At 45.2% G+C, this 25,081-nt stretch overlaps 1 protein-coding gene across 1 annotated transcript in view; it reads left to right on the plus strand.

Annotated features, from left to right (window-relative positions):
• LOC137259002 (uncharacterized) overlaps positions 1-25,081 on the plus strand; it is a 69,460-nt gene that overhangs the window by 33,436 nt on the left and 10,943 nt on the right. The window contains exons 42-66 of the mRNA XM_067796703.1: positions 87-316; positions 775-889; positions 1,855-2,006; positions 2,693-2,807; positions 3,382-3,572; positions 3,921-4,035; positions 4,218-9,178; positions 9,728-9,772; positions 10,042-10,156; positions 10,980-11,218; positions 11,705-11,816; positions 12,602-12,831; positions 13,604-13,718; positions 14,261-14,559; positions 15,029-15,143; positions 16,194-16,408; positions 16,753-16,824; positions 18,144-18,261; positions 19,055-19,308; positions 19,563-19,677; positions 20,363-20,652; positions 21,557-21,671; positions 22,385-22,611; positions 23,731-23,845; positions 24,544-24,803. Coding sequence (XP_067652804.1) covers positions 87-316; positions 775-889; positions 1,855-2,006; positions 2,693-2,807; positions 3,382-3,572; positions 3,921-4,035; positions 4,218-9,178; positions 9,728-9,772; positions 10,042-10,156; positions 10,980-11,218; positions 11,705-11,816; positions 12,602-12,831; positions 13,604-13,718; positions 14,261-14,559; positions 15,029-15,143; positions 16,194-16,408; positions 16,753-16,824; positions 18,144-18,261; positions 19,055-19,308; positions 19,563-19,677; positions 20,363-20,652; positions 21,557-21,671; positions 22,385-22,611; positions 23,731-23,845; positions 24,544-24,803 — 8,930 coding nt within the window. The remainder of the gene's footprint in view (positions 1-86; positions 317-774; positions 890-1,854; positions 2,007-2,692; positions 2,808-3,381; positions 3,573-3,920; positions 4,036-4,217; positions 9,179-9,727; positions 9,773-10,041; positions 10,157-10,979; positions 11,219-11,704; positions 11,817-12,601; positions 12,832-13,603; positions 13,719-14,260; positions 14,560-15,028; positions 15,144-16,193; positions 16,409-16,752; positions 16,825-18,143; positions 18,262-19,054; positions 19,309-19,562; positions 19,678-20,362; positions 20,653-21,556; positions 21,672-22,384; positions 22,612-23,730; positions 23,846-24,543; positions 24,804-25,081) is intronic.

Genomic DNA, 25,081 nt, shown 5'->3' on the forward strand with positions numbered 1-25,081 from the left:
AGTGTATTGTAGTGTATTATAGTAATCAAAGCTGTTAACATCTAATGACATTCGGTTCAATGCTTGTCTCTGTATTCCGCATTCAGGTGCGCGAAGTTCAACTCCATCGCCCCGAACTGCGTGATGGTACCCGACCCCAAGGACCCCACCTGCTGTTTGGCACCACAGTGTGACCAGACCAACAAGACTGTCCCCACTGGTGTCATTGGTCACATCACTGGATACGGCCTGCCCCCTACCCCTCAGCCCATGGTCACCCCCGCCCCGGGAGTCAGCACACCTGCGCCCGTGGTCACTCTCACGCCACCACTCAAAGGTGAGAGAGTCTCATATATATATCTATATATATATATATATATATATATATATATATATATATATATCTATATCTATATATATATATATATTAAATGTCACCATGTTTGTTCTTTGTGGTGTGTTTCATAATTACTGACCTTAGTGATACCAGGATCTGCTGAATTTGGTTTCAAAATTCGCCGTAAACCTCACACAGGTTTGGGAGTTTCTCAAACTCGGCAAACTTTCATCTAAAAATTACCGCATCAAACATGTCAAAGCAACGTTATCTTCTGCTTATTTAGCTGAAACCATACTCTACATATAACTGAAGAAACATGATGTATTTTTAAATTGAGTTTCAAATTCCATTATGACTGAAAAATTCAATACCGGTCTTGTGATCACTCATGAATAAGAGATTTCAAAGGTATCGGTATAAGGATGTTCCAGTGACTGAGTCGTGTTTCTCTCCAGATGTGTGTGTGTACAAGGGCACGCCTTACAAGCAGGGTCAGAGGTGGCAGGATGGATGTGACTACACCTGTGTTTGTGAAGACGCCACTACGGGAAAATATGACTGTTCTGACATGTAAGCTATGGCACACGGTACTATTTAAAGCGGGGAACCTTTGTCAGTTTACTTGGTGGATAAGAAATAGTCCTAATTTATATGGATTAATGTTTAACCTCTTCAAAACATTAGGCTACCTCTTCATTAGGCTACTTATTTGCTGAACACTGAACCTGACAATCCTGTGATCATGAACATCAATGCATGCACTCGGGAACCACGACATGCATCAACCAGGATAACGACCCTGGTCACATGATCGCGTTAGCAGCTCGATGAAGTGAATTCGTTAAAGAACAATCTTATACTCTAACAAAAAGGCCTTCTTAACCTATTATAGCCTCGCCTTTCTTCCTCTGACTGCTGGGTAGTCTATCAGTGAAAAGGTCCACTGGTCACGCTGAACGCCCGGGTTTGATTCCCAACTTGGATCCAGTGTGTGAAGCCCATTTCCGGTGTACCTGTGATATTGCTTGAACATTGCTATCAGCGTCGTAAAACACAACTCACTCACTCCTTTATCTGCTTTATTCCTCAGATGGAGTGAGTGAGTTTAGTTTTACGCCGCTGATAGCAATGTTACAGCTATATCACGGCTGGGGACACAAGATAATGGGTTTTACACATTGTACCCATGTGAGGAATCGAACCCGGGTCTTCGGCGTGACGAGGGAAGGCATTAACCACTAGGCTACCCCACCGTCATACTCAGATAGAGAAATGGAGGGTAAAAGGGCTAAGGCTCTTCCCTTAGTCAGAATGAAATGAGTATAAATATAGATAATAACCGACATGTAAAGTACAAGATATGAGTGATCTTCTGAACTCCCTGGGGAGTATCAATCTTATGCTGAATGTTGGTTACAAGGTATTTTGCATTCATGTTAAGCATTAATACCAAACAAATACACAGAAGCCAAGTCAAGTTTACCGATCACTGTACCTACTGTGCTTTATATCTAATCTGTTGTCTACCTGTGCAGCTGTCCGCGATACCCCAACCTACCATACTACTGCACCATGACATACGACCCCACCAACCCCTGCTGCCAGAAACCGGAATGCAACTTGCCCAGCCCCACCAAGACACCCGGAGTCACTCCGTCACCTGGCGTCACCCAGACACCAACTGCAAGTAAGAGATCACACAAGCTACAGTGAACCAACAACATTAAAGGGATGTAGTCTCGGGAAAACTGGACAGGCCCTGCACGTTTGATTCTCCTCGTTCTTTCGTTTTTTATGACACATTAGTTTAACGGGTAATGCCTATTCTATTGGGACAAAAGTCAAATCTAAACCAAAAATGTGCAAGAACCCATGTCTATTATATTCTAGCTTCTCTTTCAATTCCCAGTAATGACTCATTAGCCCCAAAGACATCAATATTTAGAAAGATGTGCATGTGTTCTATTTCGTGTTCGTAAGACGTAATTATACCGACAAAAGAAATATGTTCACAATCATAAGACTTGCGTTACTGCTGAAGTGTTCAGTGTATGATTTGGGCGTTGTGGTAGCTTATTGGTTAAAGTGTTTTCTCGTCCCGTCGAGCACCCGGGTTCGATTCCAACAGGGAATATTCCCAGTGTGTGAAGCCATTTCTGATGTCCCAAGCCATAATATAACTAGAATGTTGCTAAATGCGACATAAATCTAAATCACTCGCTTACTCCTGTATACGATTCTGACGAAAATATAAACACGTGTTCTATGTATCTGAGAATCATCAAATAGTGATGCAAGCCTGCCTGTGTTATACTCAGTGTACCACTTACTGCACTGCTGCTGCCATGCAACTACAAAAAGCTCTAATTGCAGGCTTCTGTGTCTACAATGGTATCCCGTACAGACAAGGACAGAACTGGGAGGTGGGCTGTGACAAGGTGTGTCGATGTGAAGACTCAGTGACCAACTTGATCGACTGTGATGACAGGTACTTCAACGATGAGAGTGTCTGTTGTCTGTTTGCAGTGAAGACATGCCGATTAATTTCGCTTTAAACGAAAAAATGTAAACCAAATAAGTGAAATTAAGATTGCGAATCCTCATAATTTAACCTTGCCAACTGAAAATTAAAGACTTAGAATTTTATTCAACTTAGGATAAAAGTTTTTTAACAAACGATCACAGATTCAAATTACTGGTTTGTATTACAAGGGGGTAAGCGCAGTAGATGGATCAGTGAAACAAATGCTCGTGCGGTGCGTGATGAGTGTTAACTTAGACCAACCCTACTTGTTCTCGGTGTTTCATTTAATGTGCATACCCCTTGTAATAAAGCGATCGGAATATATATTTGTTAAAATACTTTTATCCTAGGTTGAATAAAATTCAGAGATTTAAATGTTCAGTAGGCAAGGTAGAATTCAGTAGGCAAGGTGTTTTGACCATAGTAACCCCTCGATAAAGCTAATAACGTTTTAGTCATACCAAAGTCTCAAGTTTCCCACTGTCAATACGGGAACCGAACTCACAGGTTCAGAGTAACACTCCATTATGTCCACCAGGTGCCCGAGCTACCCCCAGACTCCGTCAGACTGCGTGCTGATCACTGACCCCGCCGACAAGTGCTGCCAGGTCCCCAGCTGCGGAAACAGCCCCAACACCAACAACCCTTCTCACACTATTAAAGGCGTGCCCGGCACTATCACCGGACAGATGCTACCCCCAGACAACATGAACCCACTGCCTCTTAAAAGTGAGACTCAATTTCTGATACCTATACACATACGTACGAGCATGAGTAAGTGAGTTTAGTTTTCGTGAGTGAGTTTAGTTTTACGCCGCAGTCGGCACTATTCCTGCTATATGGCAACGGTCTTTAAATAATTGAGACAATCCACTGATCAATATCATGAGCATCTTAAGTAAATGAACTGGTGCGTGTATGCATGCGTACACCAAACAGCAACAGATAAATACCTACCCTGCTATATGATGAAAAATACTTCCGACGGTGAAGGTAAATGACGTGCTTATAATCTCATTTTATTTTTCCCGTTATCTACATTCGTAAATAGACTATCAATGCTTGTCCTTCTCATAGATGCATGCGTATACAATGGCAAGACATATCATCAAGGAGACACATGGGAGGACGGCTGTACTTATGACTGCGAATGTATTGACAGTGCAGAGGGCAAATACAGGTGTACTGAAAAGTAAGGGTATTTTCTTTATTTTTTAACAAAGTTAGAAACATGAGTGTTTCGTAAATATTTTGAACATGTGAAATCTTTTTCTGGTGCCCAAAGTGATCTTGCTCGGTATTGCTGAAAGTGGCGTGCAAATTGACCAAATCTCTCATGTAATAAGATCCACCAATGTGTATCCTGTGTTTCAGATGCCCAGCGTATCCCCAGGTGCCCTCTTACTGTACCATGGTCCAGGACCCACAGGATAAATGCTGTGAGATTCCTTATTGCCCAACACTTCTACCTCCAATGAACACACTGTACCCCACACCATACCCGATTGGTTTCACGCCTTACCCTGGTGCTACTCCCTACCCAGGCCCATCCAAGTACCCAATAGGGTTTACACCATCTCCTGGGGCAACTCCATACCTCGGTCCAACTCCTTATCCAATAGGATACACTCCCTACCCAGGTGCTACTCCATACCCAGGACCAACACGCTATCCAATAGGATTCACACCCTCTCCTGGTGCCACGCCCTACCTTGGTCCAACACCATATCCAATCGGCTACACGCCCTACCTGGGTGCAACCCCATATCCGGGACCAACTCCCTACCCAATTGGATTCACACCCTCTCCTGGCGCCACACCTTATCACCTCCCTACACCCTGGCCAATAGGATTCACCCCTTTCCCAGGCGCTACTCCCTACCCAGGTCCATCTAAATACCCAATTGGATTTACCCCATCACCTGGTGCCACTCCATACCTTGGACCGACACCATACCCGATTGGATACACCCCATATCCAGGTGCAACACCTTATCCAGGGCCTTCAAAATACCCCATTGGTTTCATTCCTTCCCCGGGAGCAACGCCCTACCCTGGACCAACCCCATGGCCTATCGGCTACACCCCTTCACCAGGTGCGACCCCATATGCAGGACCTAAGTTAAACTCACCAACACCTTACCCCATTGGTTACACACCATCTCCTGGAGCTACCCCATACATGGGACCGACTCCCTACCCTATCGGATACACTCCTTGGCCAGGTGCAACACCATATCCAGGACCGTCAAAATATCCCATAGGGTTTACACCTTCACCAGGTGCAACCCCTTACCTTGGACCTACTCCTTACCCTATTGGCTATACGCCATGGCCAGGGGCAACACCATACCCAGGACCATCAAAATACCCAATAGGTTTCACACCATCTCCTGGAGCTACACCCTACCTTGGACCTACCCCATATCCTATTGGATATACGCCATACCCTGGTGCCACGCCTTATCCAGGACCAACAAGATACCCATTTGGGTTCACCCCATCTCCAGGTGCTACGCCGTACCTAGGACCAACACCCTATCCAATCGGCTATATACCATATCCTGGTGCAACACCATATCCTGGACCATCTAAATACCCGATAGGATTTACACCATCTCCTGGTGCCACACCTTACCTGGGACCAACCCCTTACCCAGTCGGGTATACCCCATGGCCTGGAGCAACCCCATATCCTGGACCAACACCCTATCCTATTGGCTTTACACCCTCGCCAGGTGCAACTCCTTACCATATTCCAACGCCCTGGCCAATCGGATACACTCCAGTCCCAGGTGCAACACCATACCCAGGACCGACACCTTATCCCATTGGATATACACCATCACCAGGTGCAACACCATATCATCTCCCAACACCCTGGCCAGTTGGATTTACGCCATTCCCAGGGGCAACGCCCTACCCAGGACCAACACCCTATCCTATTGGCTATACGCCTTCACCAGGTGCAACACCATACCACCTTCCAACGCCCTGGCCAACTGGATTCACTCCATACCCTGGAGCAACCCCATACCCAGGACCGACACCCTATCCTATTGGTTATACGCCTTCTCCCGGGGCTACACCGTATGCTGGACCTACGCCATATCCTATTGGCTACACGCCATTCCCTGGCGCAACACCTTATCCAGGTCCTTCTAAATACCCAATTGGATATACACCATCTCCTGGTGCAACGCCATATCTTGGACCCACACCTTACCCGATAGGTTTCATACCATATCCTGGTGCAACACCTTACCCGGGCCCATCCAAGTATCCTATCGGTTACACGCCATCGCCTGGTGCTACACCATATCTTGGACCAACTCCTTACCCAGTTGGATACACTCCTTGGCCAGGGGCAACACCCTACCCAGGACCATCCAAGTATCCCATCGGGTACACGCCATCCCCAGGTGCCACACCATACCTTGGACCTACCCCGTATCCAATAGGTTATGTGCCCTATCCTGGTGCAACACCTTATCCAGGCCCATCGAAATACCCAATAGGATATACACCATCCCCAGGTGCAACACCGTACCTTGGACCAACACCTTATCCGATTGGTTTCACTCCATCACCAGGTGCTACTCCCTACCCTGGCCCATCAAAGTACCCATTCGGGTTTACTCCGTCTCCTGGAGCCACACCTTACCTTGGACCTACTCCTTATCCAATTGGTTTTACACCATACCCTGGTGCAACACCTTATCCAGGTCCATCAAAATATCCCATTGGGTTTGTTCCGTCACCTGGTGCAACACCCTACCCAGGACCAACACCGTACCCTGTTGGCTATACACCATCTCCAGGAGCTACCCCTTATAAGCTTCCCACTATTCCATCAACAAATACTCCAACCACTCCTTATCCGATTGGTTACACCCCATGGCCTGGCGCAACACCGTATCCAGGACCAACCCCTTACCCGATAGGATTCACACCGTCTCCAGGTGCCACGCCTTACCATGTTCCAACACCCTGGCCAATTGGTTACACACCATATCCTGGTGCAACACCATACCCCGGGCCAACTCCATACCCTATTGGATTCACGCCATCTCCAGGGGCTACCCCATACCTGGGACCAACACCTTACCCCATAGGATATACACCTTACCCCGGAGTCACTCCCTACCCTGGACCAAGTAAGTACCCTATTGGATTCACTCCCTCACCTGGGGCAACTCCGTATCTGGGACCAACACCATATCCTATCGGATACACTCCTTGGCCAGGCGCAACACCATATCCAGGACCGTCTAAATATCCCATTGGCTTTACACCTTCACCAGGTGCAACCCCTTACCTTGGACCTACTCCGTACCCCATTGGCTATGTGCCATATCCCGGTGCAACCCCCTACCCAGGACCAAGTAAGTATCCTATCGGATTCACGCCATCACCAGGCGCCACACCCTATAGAGGACCAACACCCTACCCCATTGGCTACACACCATATCCCGGAGCAACACCTTATCCAGGACCCACTCCATACCCAATAGGATTCACACCTTCACCAGGTGCAACTCCGTACAGAGGCCCAACCCCATATCCAGTTGGCTACACACCTTGGCCAGGAGCAACACCATATGCAGGTCCAACACCATATCCTATTGGATTTACCCCATCTCCTGGCGCAACACCATACCATGTTCCTACTCCTTGGCCAATCGGCTACACTCCTTATCCAGGCGCTACTCCCTACCCTGGACCAACACCTTATCCCATTGGCTACACACCATCTCCTGGCGCTACACCATTCCATCTAGGAACACCCTGGCCAATAGGGTTCACCCCGTACATAGGAGCTACGCCATACCCAGGACCGACACCATACCCAGTTGGCTATACACCCTCACCCGGGGCAACTCCATACAGAGCACCAACACCATGGCCCATTGGATACACTCCTTATCCCGGAGCCACACCGTACCCAGGACCAACACCATACCCCATTGGCTTTACCCCCTCGCCCGGGGCAACACCTTACAAAGCACCAACACCATGGCCCATTGGTTTCGTACCTTATCCCGGAGCAACACCATACCCAGGACCAACCTTATATCCACCTGGGTTCACGCCATCTCCAGGAGCCACCCCGTATGTTGGGCCTACCCCATACCCGATAGGCTATACGCCATTCCCTGGTGCAACACCTTACCCAGGCCCAACCCCATATCCTATTGGTTATACACCCTCGCCAGGCGCTACACCGTACTTAGGACCAACACCATATCCAATTGGCTTTGTTCCATATCCAGGAGCCACCCCCTACCCAGGACCGTCTAGGTGGCCAATAGGTTTCACTCCTTCACCCGGTGCCACACCTTACAAGGGACCCACTCCTTATCCCATTGGCTACACCCCCTGGCCAGGCGCAACGCCTTACGCAGGCCCAACGCCCTACCCAATTGGGTTCACTCCCTCTCCAGGAGCAACACCATATCTTGGACCTACACCTTACCCCATAGGATATGTTCCTTACCCCGGCGCTACTCCATATCCAGGTCCCAGCAAATATCCGATCGGATTCACACCCTCCCCAGGGGCAACCCCATATCTTGGACCAACACCTTACCCCATTGGCTACGTTCCCTACCCAGGGGCAACTCCTTACCCAGGACCATCAAAATACCCCATTGGGTTCACACCTTCAATTGGAGCCACACCCTACCTTGGACCTACCCCATATCCAATCGGATACACTCCATGGCCAGGTGCGACACCTTATCCAGGACCAACGCCCTATCCAATTGGATTCACACCCTCTCCTGGTGCCACACCTTATCGCCTACCAACACCATGGCCCATTGGTTTCACACCATTCCCTGGCGCCACACCTTACCCTGGTCCAACAAAGTATCCTATTGGATTTACCCCGAGTATTGGTGCCACACCCTACCTTGGCCCAACTCCTTACCCAATAGGATTTGTACCATTCCCTGGTGCCACCCCGTACCCAGGACCAACGAAATACCCCATTGGATTCGTCCCATATCCCGGGGGTACCCCCTATTTGGGACCTACTCCCTGGCCAATCGGATTCACCCCGTCACCAGGGGCAACACCATATCCTGGTCCTTCTAAATATCCTTTCGGTTTCACGCCATACCCTGGAGCAACACCTTACCTCGGACCGACACCATATCCGATTGGATACACGCCATCACCAGGTGCTACACCTTACCCTGGGCCATCCAGATATCCTATAGGCTACACTCCGTCCCCTGGAGCTACGCCCTACCTCGGACCAACGCCGTACCCTATTGGTTTTGTGCCGTACCCTGGAGCAACTCCGTATCCGGGACCAACACCTATACCAGGTATTCCTACTTCGTCATTGTAGATGTGCAGGGAACAGCGTCACACACTTGTTACACACAGTTCAAATGAAGAGAATACGGAATTTGTTATGAATTCCTTCGGGCAGTGGGGCAACCTAGGGGTTAAGTGACCGCCCGTCACGCCAAAGACCCGGGTTCGATTCCCCACATAGGTACAATGTGTGAAGTCCATCGCTGGTGCTCCCCGCCGTGATATTGCTGCTAAAAGCGGCATAAACTAAACTCACTTACTCACTACGAACTCCTTCCTCTAGAGCACATGCGAACATATCAGCGTTAAGAGAATGAAAAGCCGTGAATAACGAACACCACACTCGTCAATATTCCAGCTCCAGACAGCTATCTGTGTATACTCACGTCTGGAACAGACAATCCGGTGCTTGACATTATCGTGTAATCTGGCGACATGCATAACGGTTGCCGGAAACTGACTTTAACCTGGATCTTCACTCTGCTAATTTATGACTTTTTCAGCTGTGAAAGTAATCACATTTAAATCTTAACAATGTTATGTTTGTCTATATCCAGGCTATATACCCATGACTGGCGTGACCCAAGCACCCAGACCTAAAGGTCAGTATGTTCGTGACAGTTACCTATTGTGTCTCCATTCAACACAATTGTTCTTCTTGACAATTACCTATTGTGTCTCTGTTCAATATAACTGCTCTTCTTGACAATTACCTATTGTGTCTCTGTTCAACACAGTTGTTCTTCTTGACAATTACCTATTGTGTCTCTGTTCAATACAACTGTTCTTCTAGACAATTACCTATTGTGTCTCTGGTCAATACAATTGTTCTGGGCGATTACCTATTGTGCTTCTGGTCAATACAATCCAGGCATGTGTGAGTACAACAACCAGTATTACAAGGAAGGCCAACTGTGGTACGACGGCTGTAGCAAGGTGTGCCGCTGCGAGAGCGCCGACCTCAACTTCCACAGGTGCCAAGACAGGTAGGATAACACAAACTAACCTTCAATGTCGTCTTGCACACTGTAAATTTATGAGCCCAGATCCCTTCGTGCTGATACTCTGTCCAAAGGCAGTAGGTTAATATGTGAATAGAATGACGAAAATATGGACAACTCATCGCCAGTATTCACATGATCAGTATAAACCATGTATCTATTCTATTATAACCGGAATTGAACGCGAATTTCGTCACGCTTAAGGCGTGTATATAATGTTTCGAAATCCATGTGAAACTAGTTTTACACAAGCACAAGAACATGTAGCAGCTTTATATTGATCGATGTGACTTTTCATCAAATCCATCAAAGAAAGGTCCGAGAATAATTTATAAATGAAATGAAAGATCTTGTTGGCGGTGGAATAGCCTAGTGGTTAAAGCGTTCACTCGTCACGCCGAAGGCCCGAGTTCGACTTCCCAAATGGGTACATTGTGTGAAGCCATGTCTGGCTGCACAAATGGTAGCTTGTGGACAGAGTTTATGCAATACTAATGAATTACAAACTAACACCATTGCACACTCAGCGTCTCACGGCCCGTTCCTAATAGTCGACCCGGTTAGAACTGATCTTCAGCAGCCAATCACTGCCGTAAGAGGCTTCTAACGGGATCGGGCAGTCATACTCGCTGTCTTGCTTGACAAGTTGCTTGACACATGTTATCGTTTCCCATTTGCGTGGATCGATGCTAATGCTATTGATTATTTACAGACCGCCGCCATATAGCATGTATGTATACTGCTTAGTGCACTCAGTCACTCCCAGATGGTCTGTTTGAGGAATAGCAGTTCCACATCTACATTTCAGGTGCACGAGGTATGACAACATCCAGCCTTCGTGCCTCATGGTGCCTGATCCTAATGACCCGTCCTGTTGCAAGAAACCTCAGTGTCCCGTCCCGACCCCTGCACCAGGAGTCACACCCACACCAGGGTTCATTTCCGTCACCCCCGCCCCTGGCTACATCAACGGCTACGGCAAACCCCCAACCATGGCCCCAGGCGTATCACCGTCCCCTGGATCTCAGGTTACACCCTCGCCTAAAGGTAACAAAGACTACTTCAGTGTACAGTCGAACCCCATTTACTCGGACCTTTTATATCCGGAAACCCCGCTTTCAGAACGATTTGTAGGTGGAAAGAAACTTACCTCCAGTAACTGTACCCACGCTGCCGGATCCCGGTGAAAGATTTTCGAACCACTCCCATCAATTTCCATTGAAAAATGACCCTGTTATCCGGACGGAAAGATTTGTGTGTATGTGCACGGGCAAGTCATGTCAGTACTGTTTACAACACGACTTTGATGTGAATTGATTAAACATTACGGCCACTCGCTATTCGGACGATTTCCGAATGCAATCAAAATGTCCGGATAAACGGGATTCGACTGTATATGTCGTCAATCGTGTGAAGATTACAATTCCTCTCATACATTAACACTCACTCAGTCACTCACCCAACCATCCACCTACCCATCCACTCACCGACCCACCCACCATCGCACTCACTCACTCACTTACTGTTGTGCAGGCTGCATGTACAAGGGTCAAGTTTACAACAAGGGACAGAAGTGGGAGGACGGATGTGAAGCCGACTGTGAATGTCTAGATGACGCTACTGGGCAATACAAGTGTACCAAGAAGTAAGTAACAATCCTCTGCACATCCTGGCATTCTGTTAGGTGTTAGTCTATGTACAGTCCTTATAGAGATCATTACTGGCGTTATATCACGCATCTACTTCACCTACGTTTCCCGTAGGTCGTCGTGATTATACAGAGAATGTCACCTTTTCACCCTGTTGAATTATCAACAAGCACAGCAGTCTGTTGATTACAATATCCAAATACTCGCCCCTGATGTACAAAAAACAGCAGTGTTGCTTAAGTGGCTGGAAGCTTGGGATGCAACCGAAACATACATCGTGTAATTCATAGTTCGAGACAAACAGGGTCAGATCAATGAGTGGGTGATGACTGTCTTAAACCATAATTGTAACGTCGTTGTATCGCATTGACTTCAACGATATTTTGAGTAAATGTGAGCTTGTCTTCGAGAGGTGTAACGCCTGGAAAACGTTAGCTCTTGATTGGAGCGGTGGGGTAGCCTGATGGTTAAATCAACCGTTCGTCAATACCCTGGTTCGATTCCAAACATGGGTACGATGTATGAAGCCAATTTCTGGTGGTGCCAGGTGATATTGCTGGAATATTACTAAACGCGGCGCAAAAATCCCTCATCCACTCATTGCGGGACATTGATGTCCAGATTCCCGGCGTGGTGATGTTGCTGGAATACTGCTAAAAGATGCGAGTAACTATACTCACTCACTCGTTGTCTTGATGTCCAGGTGTCCGGTGTAGTGATAATGCTGGAATATTTTAAAACACGGCGTAAAACTAGACTCACCCATTATCTTGATATCCAGGTGTCCGGCGGTGCCACAGCTTCCAAACCGCTGTGTCCTGCTCCAGGATCCCACCAACCCATGTTGCAAGCGTCCATTCTGTGACTTCATGAATCCCACACCCTTCCCTGGCGGTGTCCCTACGCCCAACCCGATCCTCAACCCCTCACTGGGACCAAATCAGCAAACAACACAGAAACCAGGCCCGGGGGTGTCCAATTCCGCCAATCACAACCCTAGTCAAACTGCTGGTGAGTGTTGAAAACTGGCATATTAAAATACGAAGAAACACAACAAACAACAAATATCACACACTGCGTTCACCTTTTAGTTCTATTAAACGTCTAGATTAAACCTATCTGGGTAAGATTAAGCAAACTGTACTGTTCCAAGTGCTCTTGTAAACATAGCCTACAAGTATAATATGTTACAAGGTTCGTTAATAATCTACAAATCCTTCAAACAAGGATAAGTTGGACCTGTGCAGAGAACGCGTTTTCGAGAAGTAGGTGGTGCACGGTAATGAGCAAACCCATTTGGTTTGTGAAAGGTAGGGCAGTTGTAAGCTGGTGCACGTGCAGTACATGGCGATGAAAGCCGTCATACCTTTCTCCTATGACTCTAACGTGGTCGACTACACTTGATAGAGGGCAACCTAGGGCCCCTTCGCTCACTATGTCAAGCGCCAGTGGGCAGCACTCATACATGCTAATACGGCTCAATTGTCATGTTGGTGCTCAACTTCTCCTTATTTGCTAGTATGTACCTGGAACTTGGATCGAGCAAATTAATGCATAAAACACCAGTTCAACATTTGTTAACTGAAAAAGATCTACAGACAGTGGAACATAGTACCCCTCTAATACAACCATGTTTCAAAATTATGAACAGTGAGGTCCAAAACTGTCTGATGGAAATATGTGAGTCCTTGCCCATGGTGAGGACATGATGATAACATAAACAAAACTACTGTTTTCGCCACTGTGTCAACACCTCATTTAGTTATGCCGTGCCCTTTTCCAGGTTTCTGCATGTACAAGGGGGTGCCATACCAGAAAGGTCAGACTTGGAGCGATGCCTGTGACAAGACGTGTGTGTGTGACGACCCAACCAACAATCTCTACACGTGCAGAGATAGGTCAGCCCCGACTCTTTGTTTACCTGGATTAGATCTGTGTAAACCAAAAGGGAGATTTGGAAAATTCAAACTCAAACACTTGTGAAAATGTTTGTTCAATGTAGAAACTGCCTTCCTGTGAGTGTATGGGTTATATTTAACTTAACTTTTGTTTGAATTAATCAATATTTTAGCAAGGCGTGTTAGTGTGTTGTCAAGGCATGTTAGTATAAATTCAAGGCACATTTGTTTATTGTCAAGGCATGTCAGCATATTGTCAAGGCATGTTAGTATAATGTCAAGGCGCGTTAGTGTATTGTCAGGGCATATCATTATTATCAAGGCTTGTCAATGTATTGTCAAGTCGTGACAGATCATTGTTAAGGCATGTGAGTATGTTTTAAAGGCATGTGAGTGTATTGTCAAGGCCTGTGAGTGTATTGTCAAGGCCTTTAATTTGTATTAATATTTTTATGTTATTACTATTTACTATTTATTAGCATTTACTGGTTGAAACTTTATTTTTGTGACATTACATGGCTACTCACGACGTGTTCTTGCAGGTGTTCGTCCTTCAGCAACCTTGCTCCTACATGTACTCTTGAGACCGACCCTAACGACCCATGCTGTGTGGTCCCAGACTGCAACCACCTCCCTCCAGTGGTTGTTACCCCCGGGACCCTCCCAGGCATCAACGGAACCAACAATCCCCTGAACCCATCTCCTTCATACGGTCCAGGTTTTACAGGTCAACCCACGTACATTCAGCCAACAAGCGTCCCAGGCACCTTCACTGGTAATTCCGGTTTCGGGCCTAATAACCCCGGTCAACAAGTCGGTGGTCTGATCTCTGGAATGAGAAGTGAGTGCATCTGATTCTTGTAAATTTACTGTCGGGATAGTGGTTAAAACAACTGCTATGGGAGCGAGTTCAAACCCAGTCTGGAGTTCAAACCCCAAAACTTTCAGATCAACATCACACAGGTGGAATTTTGTTGACTTCGGTGTAAAACACCAAGCATGCAAATCTCACCTAAATACGTTAAAAGGTGGTACTTGTTATTCCCTAACACAAGGGGAGTAAAACAACGATTGGTACACTCGAAGTCTGTATAGTGAGTTGGGTAAAGATGCTAATCTATGGCATAGCACCTCAGTGCGTTTTCCCTCGTTTTTACATTCGATCACACTACAGAATTACTGGTGAGCTATAATCTTTAAACTTTAAGGGTAAAATGTATAAAACACTGCTTGTGTGGAATAATCGTTGTATATTATGACTGTGTACTAACCGTTGTGTGAAGGTTTATGAAGACTGCTGTATGTTGCAGACGTGTGCGTGTACAAGGGAACCACATATTCTCAAGGACAAACCTGGAGCGACGGCTGCAACTACAACTGTGAATGTATTGACGCCACCAGAGGCAAATACAAGTGCAGCGACAGGTGAATAGCATCGTAGGAAACAGAACATGATATGAAACATGTTACCTGTTGTATATATAGAGTGAGTGAGTGACACAGACAATCCAGTGATCAACAGCACGAGCATCTATCTACGCAATTGGGAACCGATGACATGTGTCAACCAAGTCAAGGAGCCTGACCACCCGATCCCGTTAGTCGCCTCTTACGACAAGCATAGTCACCTTTCATGGCAAGCATTGTATATATAAAGAGCCTTACTGATATCAGTTATATCAACACAAGTTGATACAGTTACAAATTTTTATTTTTACTTTTATCAAAGCTTGTTGATATATCTGATATCAGGAGACGCGAGGGTGAGATTCTCTTTCTCTCTGAACACTGCATTGTGACGCCTTCAAGTGAATTACGTCATAGCATTGCCAGGGCACTGTACAAAATTTACTACCAAATTTAACAGAAGCAATATCTCCAGTTGAGCACACTTTGGGATGATAAGTGTTTGTAGCTTTAGTCAGTGAGTTCCCAATGAACAAGCAAATCATTGAGTAAATAAGCGATTGCTCGAATCTATTCATGGGTGTGTAAATTAATGAATGAATACATGTGAATACTACATCGATTACGCTACAATGTAGGTATTAATATTAGTATCCTATTCAGGAGATGATGCATTGAAGCGTTTTCGAAATTAAGTGTGAACACAGTGTTGGTTGGCTGTTGTTTAACGCCGCACTCAGCAGTATTCCAGCTGTATTGGTGTGATTTGTAAAACATGGAATCAGGTCCAGACAATACAGTGATCAAGAGGATCAACATTGTTATACGTAAATGGGGTTCGATGACATGCGTCAACCACATCAACGAGCCTGACCACCCGATCCCATTAGTTAGAATGAGATCTTGTCGAGTGGTGAAGACAGTGATTACCATATTAGGGATTCCTACAGATTCGTCAAGTCTTCTGACTGTACACGCGAAGACACTTCGTGGTATATTGCACATATCTTCATTTAATTAAACCCTCATTAAACTGAAAATACATAACTGACATTTTTTCCCCACCAGGTGCGGAAAATATTACTTTGTTCCGCCGCAATGCATGATGGTCGCTGACCCCAAGGACCCATGCTGCAAGGTCGCCCAGTGTGATTCCTCCCTCTTCTATGTAAGCCCCGTACCCGGCACCGGGCCATCAGGCACCCGAACTACCATCAGTCCCAACACTGTGTACCCCGTAGTCAGTGGCAGTGTCACAGGTGTAACACCCGGAGTCGGAACAGGTAAGACTCCAGACAATCTAAACATGGTATGTATTTCTCACTCTTACAGTGTAAACTACCTGCCCAAAAATTACTATCTAAAGTGAAAAAATACCAACTTTATTAAAACGTTATTTGACTTAGGATTCAAAACCTAAACATGACACCCAAATACATAGCCATCGAATAACCACTTCTTGTTTGTTTCTTGTTTGTTTTCTTCAAGGCTGAGTATATATTTTCTTTTTGTGAATTTTTCCCAAGAATTCAACTTGCTTAACGTTTGAACGTATTCTCATGTCTGTTCTGAATGTCTGCTGTCTGCCCATGAACTGACCACTGTCCACTGCTGTGTGTTTATGCAGGACCTTCCGGAATAAGAACAACACCGAATACTCACACCAATTACCCAGTCATTACTGGTTCAAGGCCACCAAGTACGTTCCAACCTATTGTGCGTTTGGGCTCAAATGGGAACGATGAATGATTATTATAAATATTTCGAAATAGGGATAAGTGTATAAACCATACATAAGACAAGTACATAAAACGTAAACAAGACACATGGTCCTGAAACCTCTGTACGCAAAAGGATCTGAAATCTGACGTTTTGATCGATCGCGGAAACTATCTGTAATATTGTGCTATATTCACGCTTCACACCGGGGTTAACAAATGGCTGATGGAACAGCGCCTGACAAGAGGAGTCATCTCACCTGACTGCGCTGAATTGCACCTGCAGTTCCACCAGCACGTGTTTCATGTTTTTTCACACTTATCCTTATTTCGAGATATTTAATCATTCATTGTTCTAATTTTTCGCTTTATCATAGACTTTGGACAGTCGTACCTCATAAAACCCTTTAAGAAAAAGGACTCAGCGACTCTTTCTGGGGTTAATAGATACAGTTTTAGGTTTCAGAATCAACAATGTATTAAGTCTTTGATAGGCTTGTAAAAGTAGGAAGAATGTGGATACTTGGCACATTTTTTATGAATAACAGCTTACGTATTCTTTGTGGCGATTCAGGATAGCTGTTCTAGAAACTTTCGTAGCCCTAAGAACTTCGTAGCCCTAAGAACTTCGTAGCCCTAAGAACTTCCTTAAGGCCATTTTACTACATTGGCTTCGATAGCAGTTAAGAATTCTTAGGGCTACGAACTTTTCGAGAATAAGTCCCCTGGGCTATATGTTAACGTTCATCAGGGGAAAATCATTGATGAGGTAAATTAGTATTCACTATTAATTCAGAAAGCTGACGTAAGTTGTTGTTCATAAAAAAGGTTCAACAAAAGATCGTTGACATTTGTAAAATGGACCAAATTATACACGTCAGTTAGAACGTATTCAGTCTTGTTTTTGGTTTAAAGCATATTCCAAAAAAACTACGGTAATAAAAAGAAACAGAATTTGTTTTTTTTCTTCATTTTTTTTTAATTTGAAAGCATTATTATGAACTCTTACTATTATGAACTGTCATTATTTCGAAAGTGGTGTTCCTTTTGTTGTTCATTATATACTTCCGTAATGGACACACAAATACTTATTATTTAGGCCATATATAGGCATTCATATCATACCATTTTTTGTAAAAGGTCAAAATGGACTTTCTGATTTATAAAAAAATACTTTTTTATCCACATCATGCTATTATTGTGTTTACCTATTTACATATTAACAAATTGGGATTGCAGGTAATGAAACTGTTGCCCAGTACCTCTACCTATTGTATAACTGTGTTGTATGTTTTGACAGATATGTGTATGTACACGGACGGCAAGCTGTACTCCAAGGGAGAGAAATGGCTGGACGGCTGCACTTACACCTGCATTTGCCAAGACCCCGCCACCAACGACTTCAGATGCACAATGAGGTCAGTGTAACAAATTTATCTCAGTTCATGGCAAATTGTAGGAAAGAAGACCCAGTGGCAAATACTTCAATCAATCACCATCGTGTTCTTTGACTATTTACCAATATATTACGCCCTTGTGTAGTTGGAATGACAACGTGAACACAGTACATGTAGTTATGTAGCCTAATGGTTAAAGCGTGACACGTCACGGGTTCGATTCCCCACATTGGTACTATGTATGAACACCCCTTCTGGGGGAATATTGTTAAAACGGCGTAAAAGTGAACTCATTCATTGCCAAAGTGATTCGCAAGGTTGCCTTATTTAGGCATCATTTTGAGAAGCTAGGATACCACGAAGAATTCACCTAGGATTATTCGACAGCATTTCCTTACGAAGAGGGAAGTGAAAATTAAGCATTCGGGTTTAATTATCGACCTTAACTATCATTCTTTAACATTGCACTTACGCAGCATCTTAACTGACACCTTAGTGCAATGTCAAAAAATGGAATTAAGGTTAACCTTAGTTAAGGCTGATTGTGAAAGGAAACTAAGATCGATATCTAAATATATGCCTAAAAATGAAATTATTTTAATTACCGATGAACTTTTACTTACATGTTCATCAGTTCGTTTCAGTGTTAACGTCTGTGAGCTGCAGTGTTACAGACCAGAAATAAGCGATTATTATATGCTTATGTTTTTATCCTGATTACCTGTGTGTTTACCTTCATCCACATGCTCATTTCAGATGTTCCCAGATATTGTTGGTCTAATGTTAAAATCTCACTCACTCGCTCTTCCCCCAGGTGCACGGCGTTCTCCGGCCTGCCTAGTTACTGTACTCTACAGAAGATCCCCGGTGACCAGTGCTGCATGCAACCTGTCTGTAATTACAACGGCAAGACCTACTTACCCATGACGCCCGACCCCCTCCACCCAACTACCTCACCTACCCTCAACCCGTCCATTACGAACGTCATTCCTATCGGAACACACCAGATCTTCTCCGGATCCAGCTCTCAACCAGGAACGTCTTACACAGCGCAGATGGGAGGCAGAAGTAGGTCAAACAAATTTTGAGTGAACGAATGTGATTGCAATACCAAATTCTGTTCGTAACAATGACATGTTCTGAGGCCATTTGACCCCATTTGATGAAATAGTGCATGATGATCAACTAAATGCAATAAAATCATTATGATGGTGATGGTGGTGGTGATGATGATGGTGGTGGTGGTGATTTAACTTAAACACTTTTCTAAACCGTGTTAAATCCAACTAACTCACCCGCCCAATCTTTTCTGTGTATGACAGGCGCCTGCTACTACAAGGGCACCCTCCACCAGCAAGGCACATCCTGGGACGACGCCTGTGACCTCACCTGCACCTGCGAGGTGGGCAAGAACGGAATCTACAAATGCACCTCTAAGTAAGTCTTAACAACTGTGGTCATTTCTGGCAGTCAACGTCCCGGGTACTTCATGCTTGCGATGGGCATTGGTCAGTACAGTGTAAACACTCACTGTAAACAACCACCATCCTTTCAACAACGAAAACAAACTCAAGAATATCTGGGTAACTCTCCCATTTGAACTGTTTGATTCACATATTCGAAGTTTGTGAGTACAGACAAAATACTTTTTATGGATGACAGTCTCTCCATATGGTTGTGATGTGTAGTTGGGTGTCGGTTGAATAAACCTGAATATGTTCTTGTTTTATCCCCAGCAGCGCGATTGATTTTGACTGAAATCGATGGTAGTTCATATTTCTGGAGCAGAATTTTGCTTTTCAATACTCCCCTTCCACTTTGCTATATATATTACTTGACATAATCATAACTAGTAGACAGATTTATGAGAAGTGTTTGACCAGTGTGGGAGATACTGATGTCGTGGTGTTCTTGTTCACTGTCATGCAAGGATCTGTATACGGAAACATCTCACCTCAATAGTAATAGTTGCTGTTGTCAATGAAAGTGTCTTGCCTTTACAACTCTAGGTGTTGACCATTTTCTCTTGAAGTAAGACATGAACCACTTGGGAATTATATGTGAACGATATGGCTAATTGTGAATGGGTCTCTGTTGAATAAACCTTGAATTTCTGTTACAGATGCCCAGCATATCCACCCACCCCTAGCTATTGTCATTTCGTCACTGTTCCCGGCCAGTGCTGCAAGAGTCTTAGCTGTAGCGTACCCGGAATCAACACTCCCTACAACCCAACCCCCCAGATCAACCCCACCCCAGTGCCAACACTGGCTCCTGGACAGACCCCGGCACCAACTACCAACCCACAGGTTATCGTTGGACCCGGAGTAGGAAGTCAGTTTGGAGGGTCGCTGCCTGGAGGTGGCGCCACTGTACCACCAGGCATGACTAGCATCATGGCGGGACGACTGAGTAGGTTTAATAAAGATTTTATTCTGTCCACGCTAAATACCACCCCGACATCATTACTGGCAAATAAGGATAAGTTGGAGAGGCGTAGAGAGCACGTTCAAGAGAGGTAGTTGGTGCACGGCAATGAGCAAACCCATTTGGTTTGTGAAAGGGAGAGCAGATGTGGGCTAGTGCACGTGTAGTGAATGACGATGAAATTGAGATATCGCGCGTAGCTGCTGAGACAGGCCACACGCTTCACCCATCGCACTACATTTGATCGCGGACAACCAGAGCCCCCTGCATTTAAACATAAGTTCTAGGTCTCACGAAACAAGCAAAAGTTGAAATTGTGAGACAGTAGAACATAATTCGCTAACGACAGACAGGTGTAACTTGTGTCAGTGAGTTCAGTTTTACGCCACTTTTGGCAATATTTCAGCAATATCACGGAATGAAATGGGCTTCTCACACTGTACGCATATGGGGAACCGAACACGTGTCTTCAGCGTGACGAGCGAACGCTTTAGCAAATAAGCTATTTACCATTTACTCCCATTGAAAATATTTTCAGATAATGTAACAACTGTCTTTATAGTTTTGTTACAACATACATTACTTGTATTCAAGTGTGTAAGTATCAAGTGTATGCACTGAAAAGATTGATAAACTGTATCGCGGTACGGTCCCTTTTACCATTATTGTCGAGTTTAAGTCCTAAGTGTATTTATATGAAAAGTAGGCTACTTTTGCCTCTTTGTGAATGTAAGTTGTTGTTATTGTACGGGTAAAAGACCAACAACTACGTATGACCAAGACAGTTCTATGCATCAGCGTAAGGGAGCATATACCCTGGCATACGCCATGCAACTGACACTGTGTGACAGAATATAAGCCCCTAAATTCTGAATTCATCTGTTCATAGACAAATGCATCTACAAGAACAAGATGTACAACATGGGGGAGAGATGGGATGACGGATGTAACTACCAGTGCGAGTGTCTCGACGGAAACTCAGGATACTACAAGTGCATCCCCAAGTGAGTACAAAGTGGACTCCGCTTATAAAGGAATGTCCTGTTTCCTGTAACGGGGTCATACTACCATATGCCGTTAAGGGTGGTATGTTTGGGTTGGTTCCTGTTTTACGCCGCACTCAGCAATGTTCCAGCTACATGTCGTTAGGCACAGCCAAGTGTTCGAGAAACACGTGCACAAGTGTCGAGAAAGTTATTTATCTACTTGCCTGTGCTGTGCCGTCGTCATGCTTTCTCATACACCTGGCTGTCCCTTTCTCTGCACTCCTCCCTCGTAACAAATAGAGAACTATGTCAATGTTTTAATGATAGACTGTTAAACAACTTAAAAATCTCACAGAGCTGGTATGATGCTTTGGTTATGATCAGCGTTTCATTGAATATTTTATGTTTGTCAGTTTTCGAACTAGATTGCAATTCATCGGTCCGCTTTTGAGCCAAACGGACTATAACCTTGTCAAGGTGATTAACATATATATTTACCACCCTTCCCCTAATTCCATCCCTCTAAATCATATTACCTATAACCACTATCCTGTCCACTATCCTGTCCATTTACACGGCACCGGGGGCCGGCTCGAAAAGGGTCCGTTGTGATATTGCTGGAAGTTTGCTGAAAATGGAGTAAAACCAAACTTATTCACTCTACTCTTTGAAATCAGTGTTGTTTTGTTGTCTGATTGGTGACCACGTGTTGAAGGGTCATGTTTTTGCAGGTGCGCTGACTACACCAAGGTGGCCCTACCCAAGGCCTGCTATATGGTGAAGGCTCCAGGGGGTTGCTGTGACGTCCCCGTGTGTAAGAAGCCCGATGGTACCATCGTAGACCCGGTCCAGAACCCAGGAATCTACCCAGTGTTTGGTTCGTTCACGGGAGGTTTCACTGGATTCAGGCCAGGCTTCAACCCAGCTGGAACCACAAACACCTTTGGTGGACGACTCAGTACGTGTTCGTTAATATTATATATACCATTCTAAGAAAGTAGGGGATATTCCATTTTACGAGCATACAACCAGTCAATGCCAATGCATATGAGAAAAAGTAATATACATATACAGAAGAAACATTGTCACTTTTTCCCTCAATTTTTCTTCATCATCTATTTTCTCCTTTCTCCCTTCATTTGCATTTTATTAATCTTGTAAATCCAATCCCCGTACTTGTTTTGAATGGTATATATTTATGTATACTTGTCCGATTAAGTTACTTAACTTCTTTATGTTATATGATGAAGAAGAGCAGATTCTGTGGATTGACAATCTTCTTTATTGCAATAGATTCGATGTAGGTGGAGATGATAACACTTGCTGGATAACGGTTGTTGTTATTAGTCCATAAAATGTGTTCCTCCTCAACGAACATTAGGCTGACATGGTCGATGGGAATTGCAACACACATTCTCAGGGGGTTCTGTAACCATCGAGACACAGTAACAGCTTCTATACATTGAACAAGGGACTAACAGAACATCATATTAAAGAAAGTTCAGCTTCATACGCGACACACATGTCGCACCCAAAAAATGCATCATGGCACAGGCTTAACACCCTTGTACATAGAAAAGTACCGGGAACACTCCATACACCTTTGTCCCGTGCTGACACGTCAACTGACTCGGGGTAGAACAGGTCTTCAGCAACCCATGCGTGCCAGAAAAGGCGACTATGCTTGTCGTAAGAGGCGACTAACGGGATCGGGTGGCCGCTGACATGTCATCGGTTCCCAGTTGCACAGATCGATGCTCATGCTGAGATTCGTGAAGGTCCGGGTCAGAATATTGGCCTTCAGTAACCCATATTTGTTGTAAGAGGCAACTAACAGGACCTTGTGGCCAGGCCTGCTAATTTGGTTGATCCATGTAATCATATCCCGGCTTCGTGGAAATATGCTCATGCTGTTGATCACTGGATTGTCTGGTCCAGAGTCGATTATTTACAGACCGCCGCCATATAGCTGGAATATTGTTGAGTGCGGCGTAAAACTAAACTCACTAACGCGTCAACCAATAGGTCCACAATAACAAACATGATGCATGCTAACGTACTCTCCTTCCCTCCACAGACGCCTGTGTGTACAAGTCTACGGTGTATCAGATGGGTCAGAAGTGGGACGACGGATGCGACTTCAGCTGCGAGTGTCTTGACGCCCAAACCGGCCGTTACCGATGCATACCCAAGTAGGTGAACCTCAGCCCCGTCCATACTTACAGCCACTAAACAACGGCTGTATCCACTTGCAGTATGACGCATGTTGTTTGATTGCTTTTAACACCACACACAGCAGTTTTCAAACACTATGCCTGGGTCTGCACTTAATGGAGTCTGGAGCAGACGGTCCAGTGATCAACATCATGAGCATCGATCTATGCATCTGGGATATAATGATATGTGTCAAGCAAGTCAGCGAGCCTGACCACCAGATCCCGTCACTCGCCTCATACGACAAACATGAAATTCTCACTGGGCACATTGCCATGGATGAACCCGGAAAGGCTGAAAGATGTGATGTTTCAGCTGAAATGTTTTCTTCAGATATTATATATCCCTCAGTGTACCACACGGATGGTTAGTTATACGCACAGAACAGGTTGTTCTCAGGGGTAGTAGGTGGGTGATTACAGCGTTAGCTTGTCACTGCGAACACCAGGTCTGCTTCTCCACGTTGCATATTAAGATGATCATTTCGCAAGTCTCCTGATGTAAGATCTCCCCTGCACGATTATTGCTGAAAATTGCGACAAGCCATACTCACTTAGTCAGAGATAACCAGCTGGGGGTTTCTGAAATATTGCTACCTGCTGCGTAAAATCATCATCCTCACTCATGCTACATGTACATGACACCCTTGTGTTTTGACACCCTTGTGTTTTGACAGGTGTGCAACCTACACACGACTGCCCCCCATGTGTCGTATGATCGACGTGCCTGGACAGTGTTGTCAGCAGGTGTCATGCCTGTCCCCAACCAACCCGAGTCCCTCCGTAGGCACGGGTGGTGCCGGCATCTCACAACAGCCGGGAACATGTCCCCCCACCGACAAGCTGGATAACTGTGCTGCCTACGGCCAATACTCTTGTAAGGCTCCTTACGAAGCATGGGCCAGAGAAAACTGTCCAATCTACTGTGGAATCTGTCGTAAGTACAACCTGTATGTTCACTTTGTTATCTTGGTTATGGTATAGACACCTGCACTGCGTGTTCACCTTGTTATTGTGGTCATTGTGTAGACACCTGCACTGTATGTTCACCATGCCATCGTGTGGTCATGGTACAGACACCTGCACTATACGTTCACCATGTTATTTTGGCCATAGTATAGACACTTGCACTGTATGTTCACCATGTTATCTTGGCCATAGTATAGACACTTGCACTGTATGTTCACCATGCCATCGTGTGGTCATGGTACAGAC

The sequence above is a fragment of the Haliotis asinina genome, chromosome 12 (genome assembly GCF_037392515.1).
Source record: "Haliotis asinina isolate JCU_RB_2024 chromosome 12, JCU_Hal_asi_v2, whole genome shotgun sequence".
NCBI classification, from domain to species: Eukaryota; Metazoa; Mollusca; class Gastropoda; order Lepetellida; family Haliotidae; genus Haliotis; species Haliotis asinina.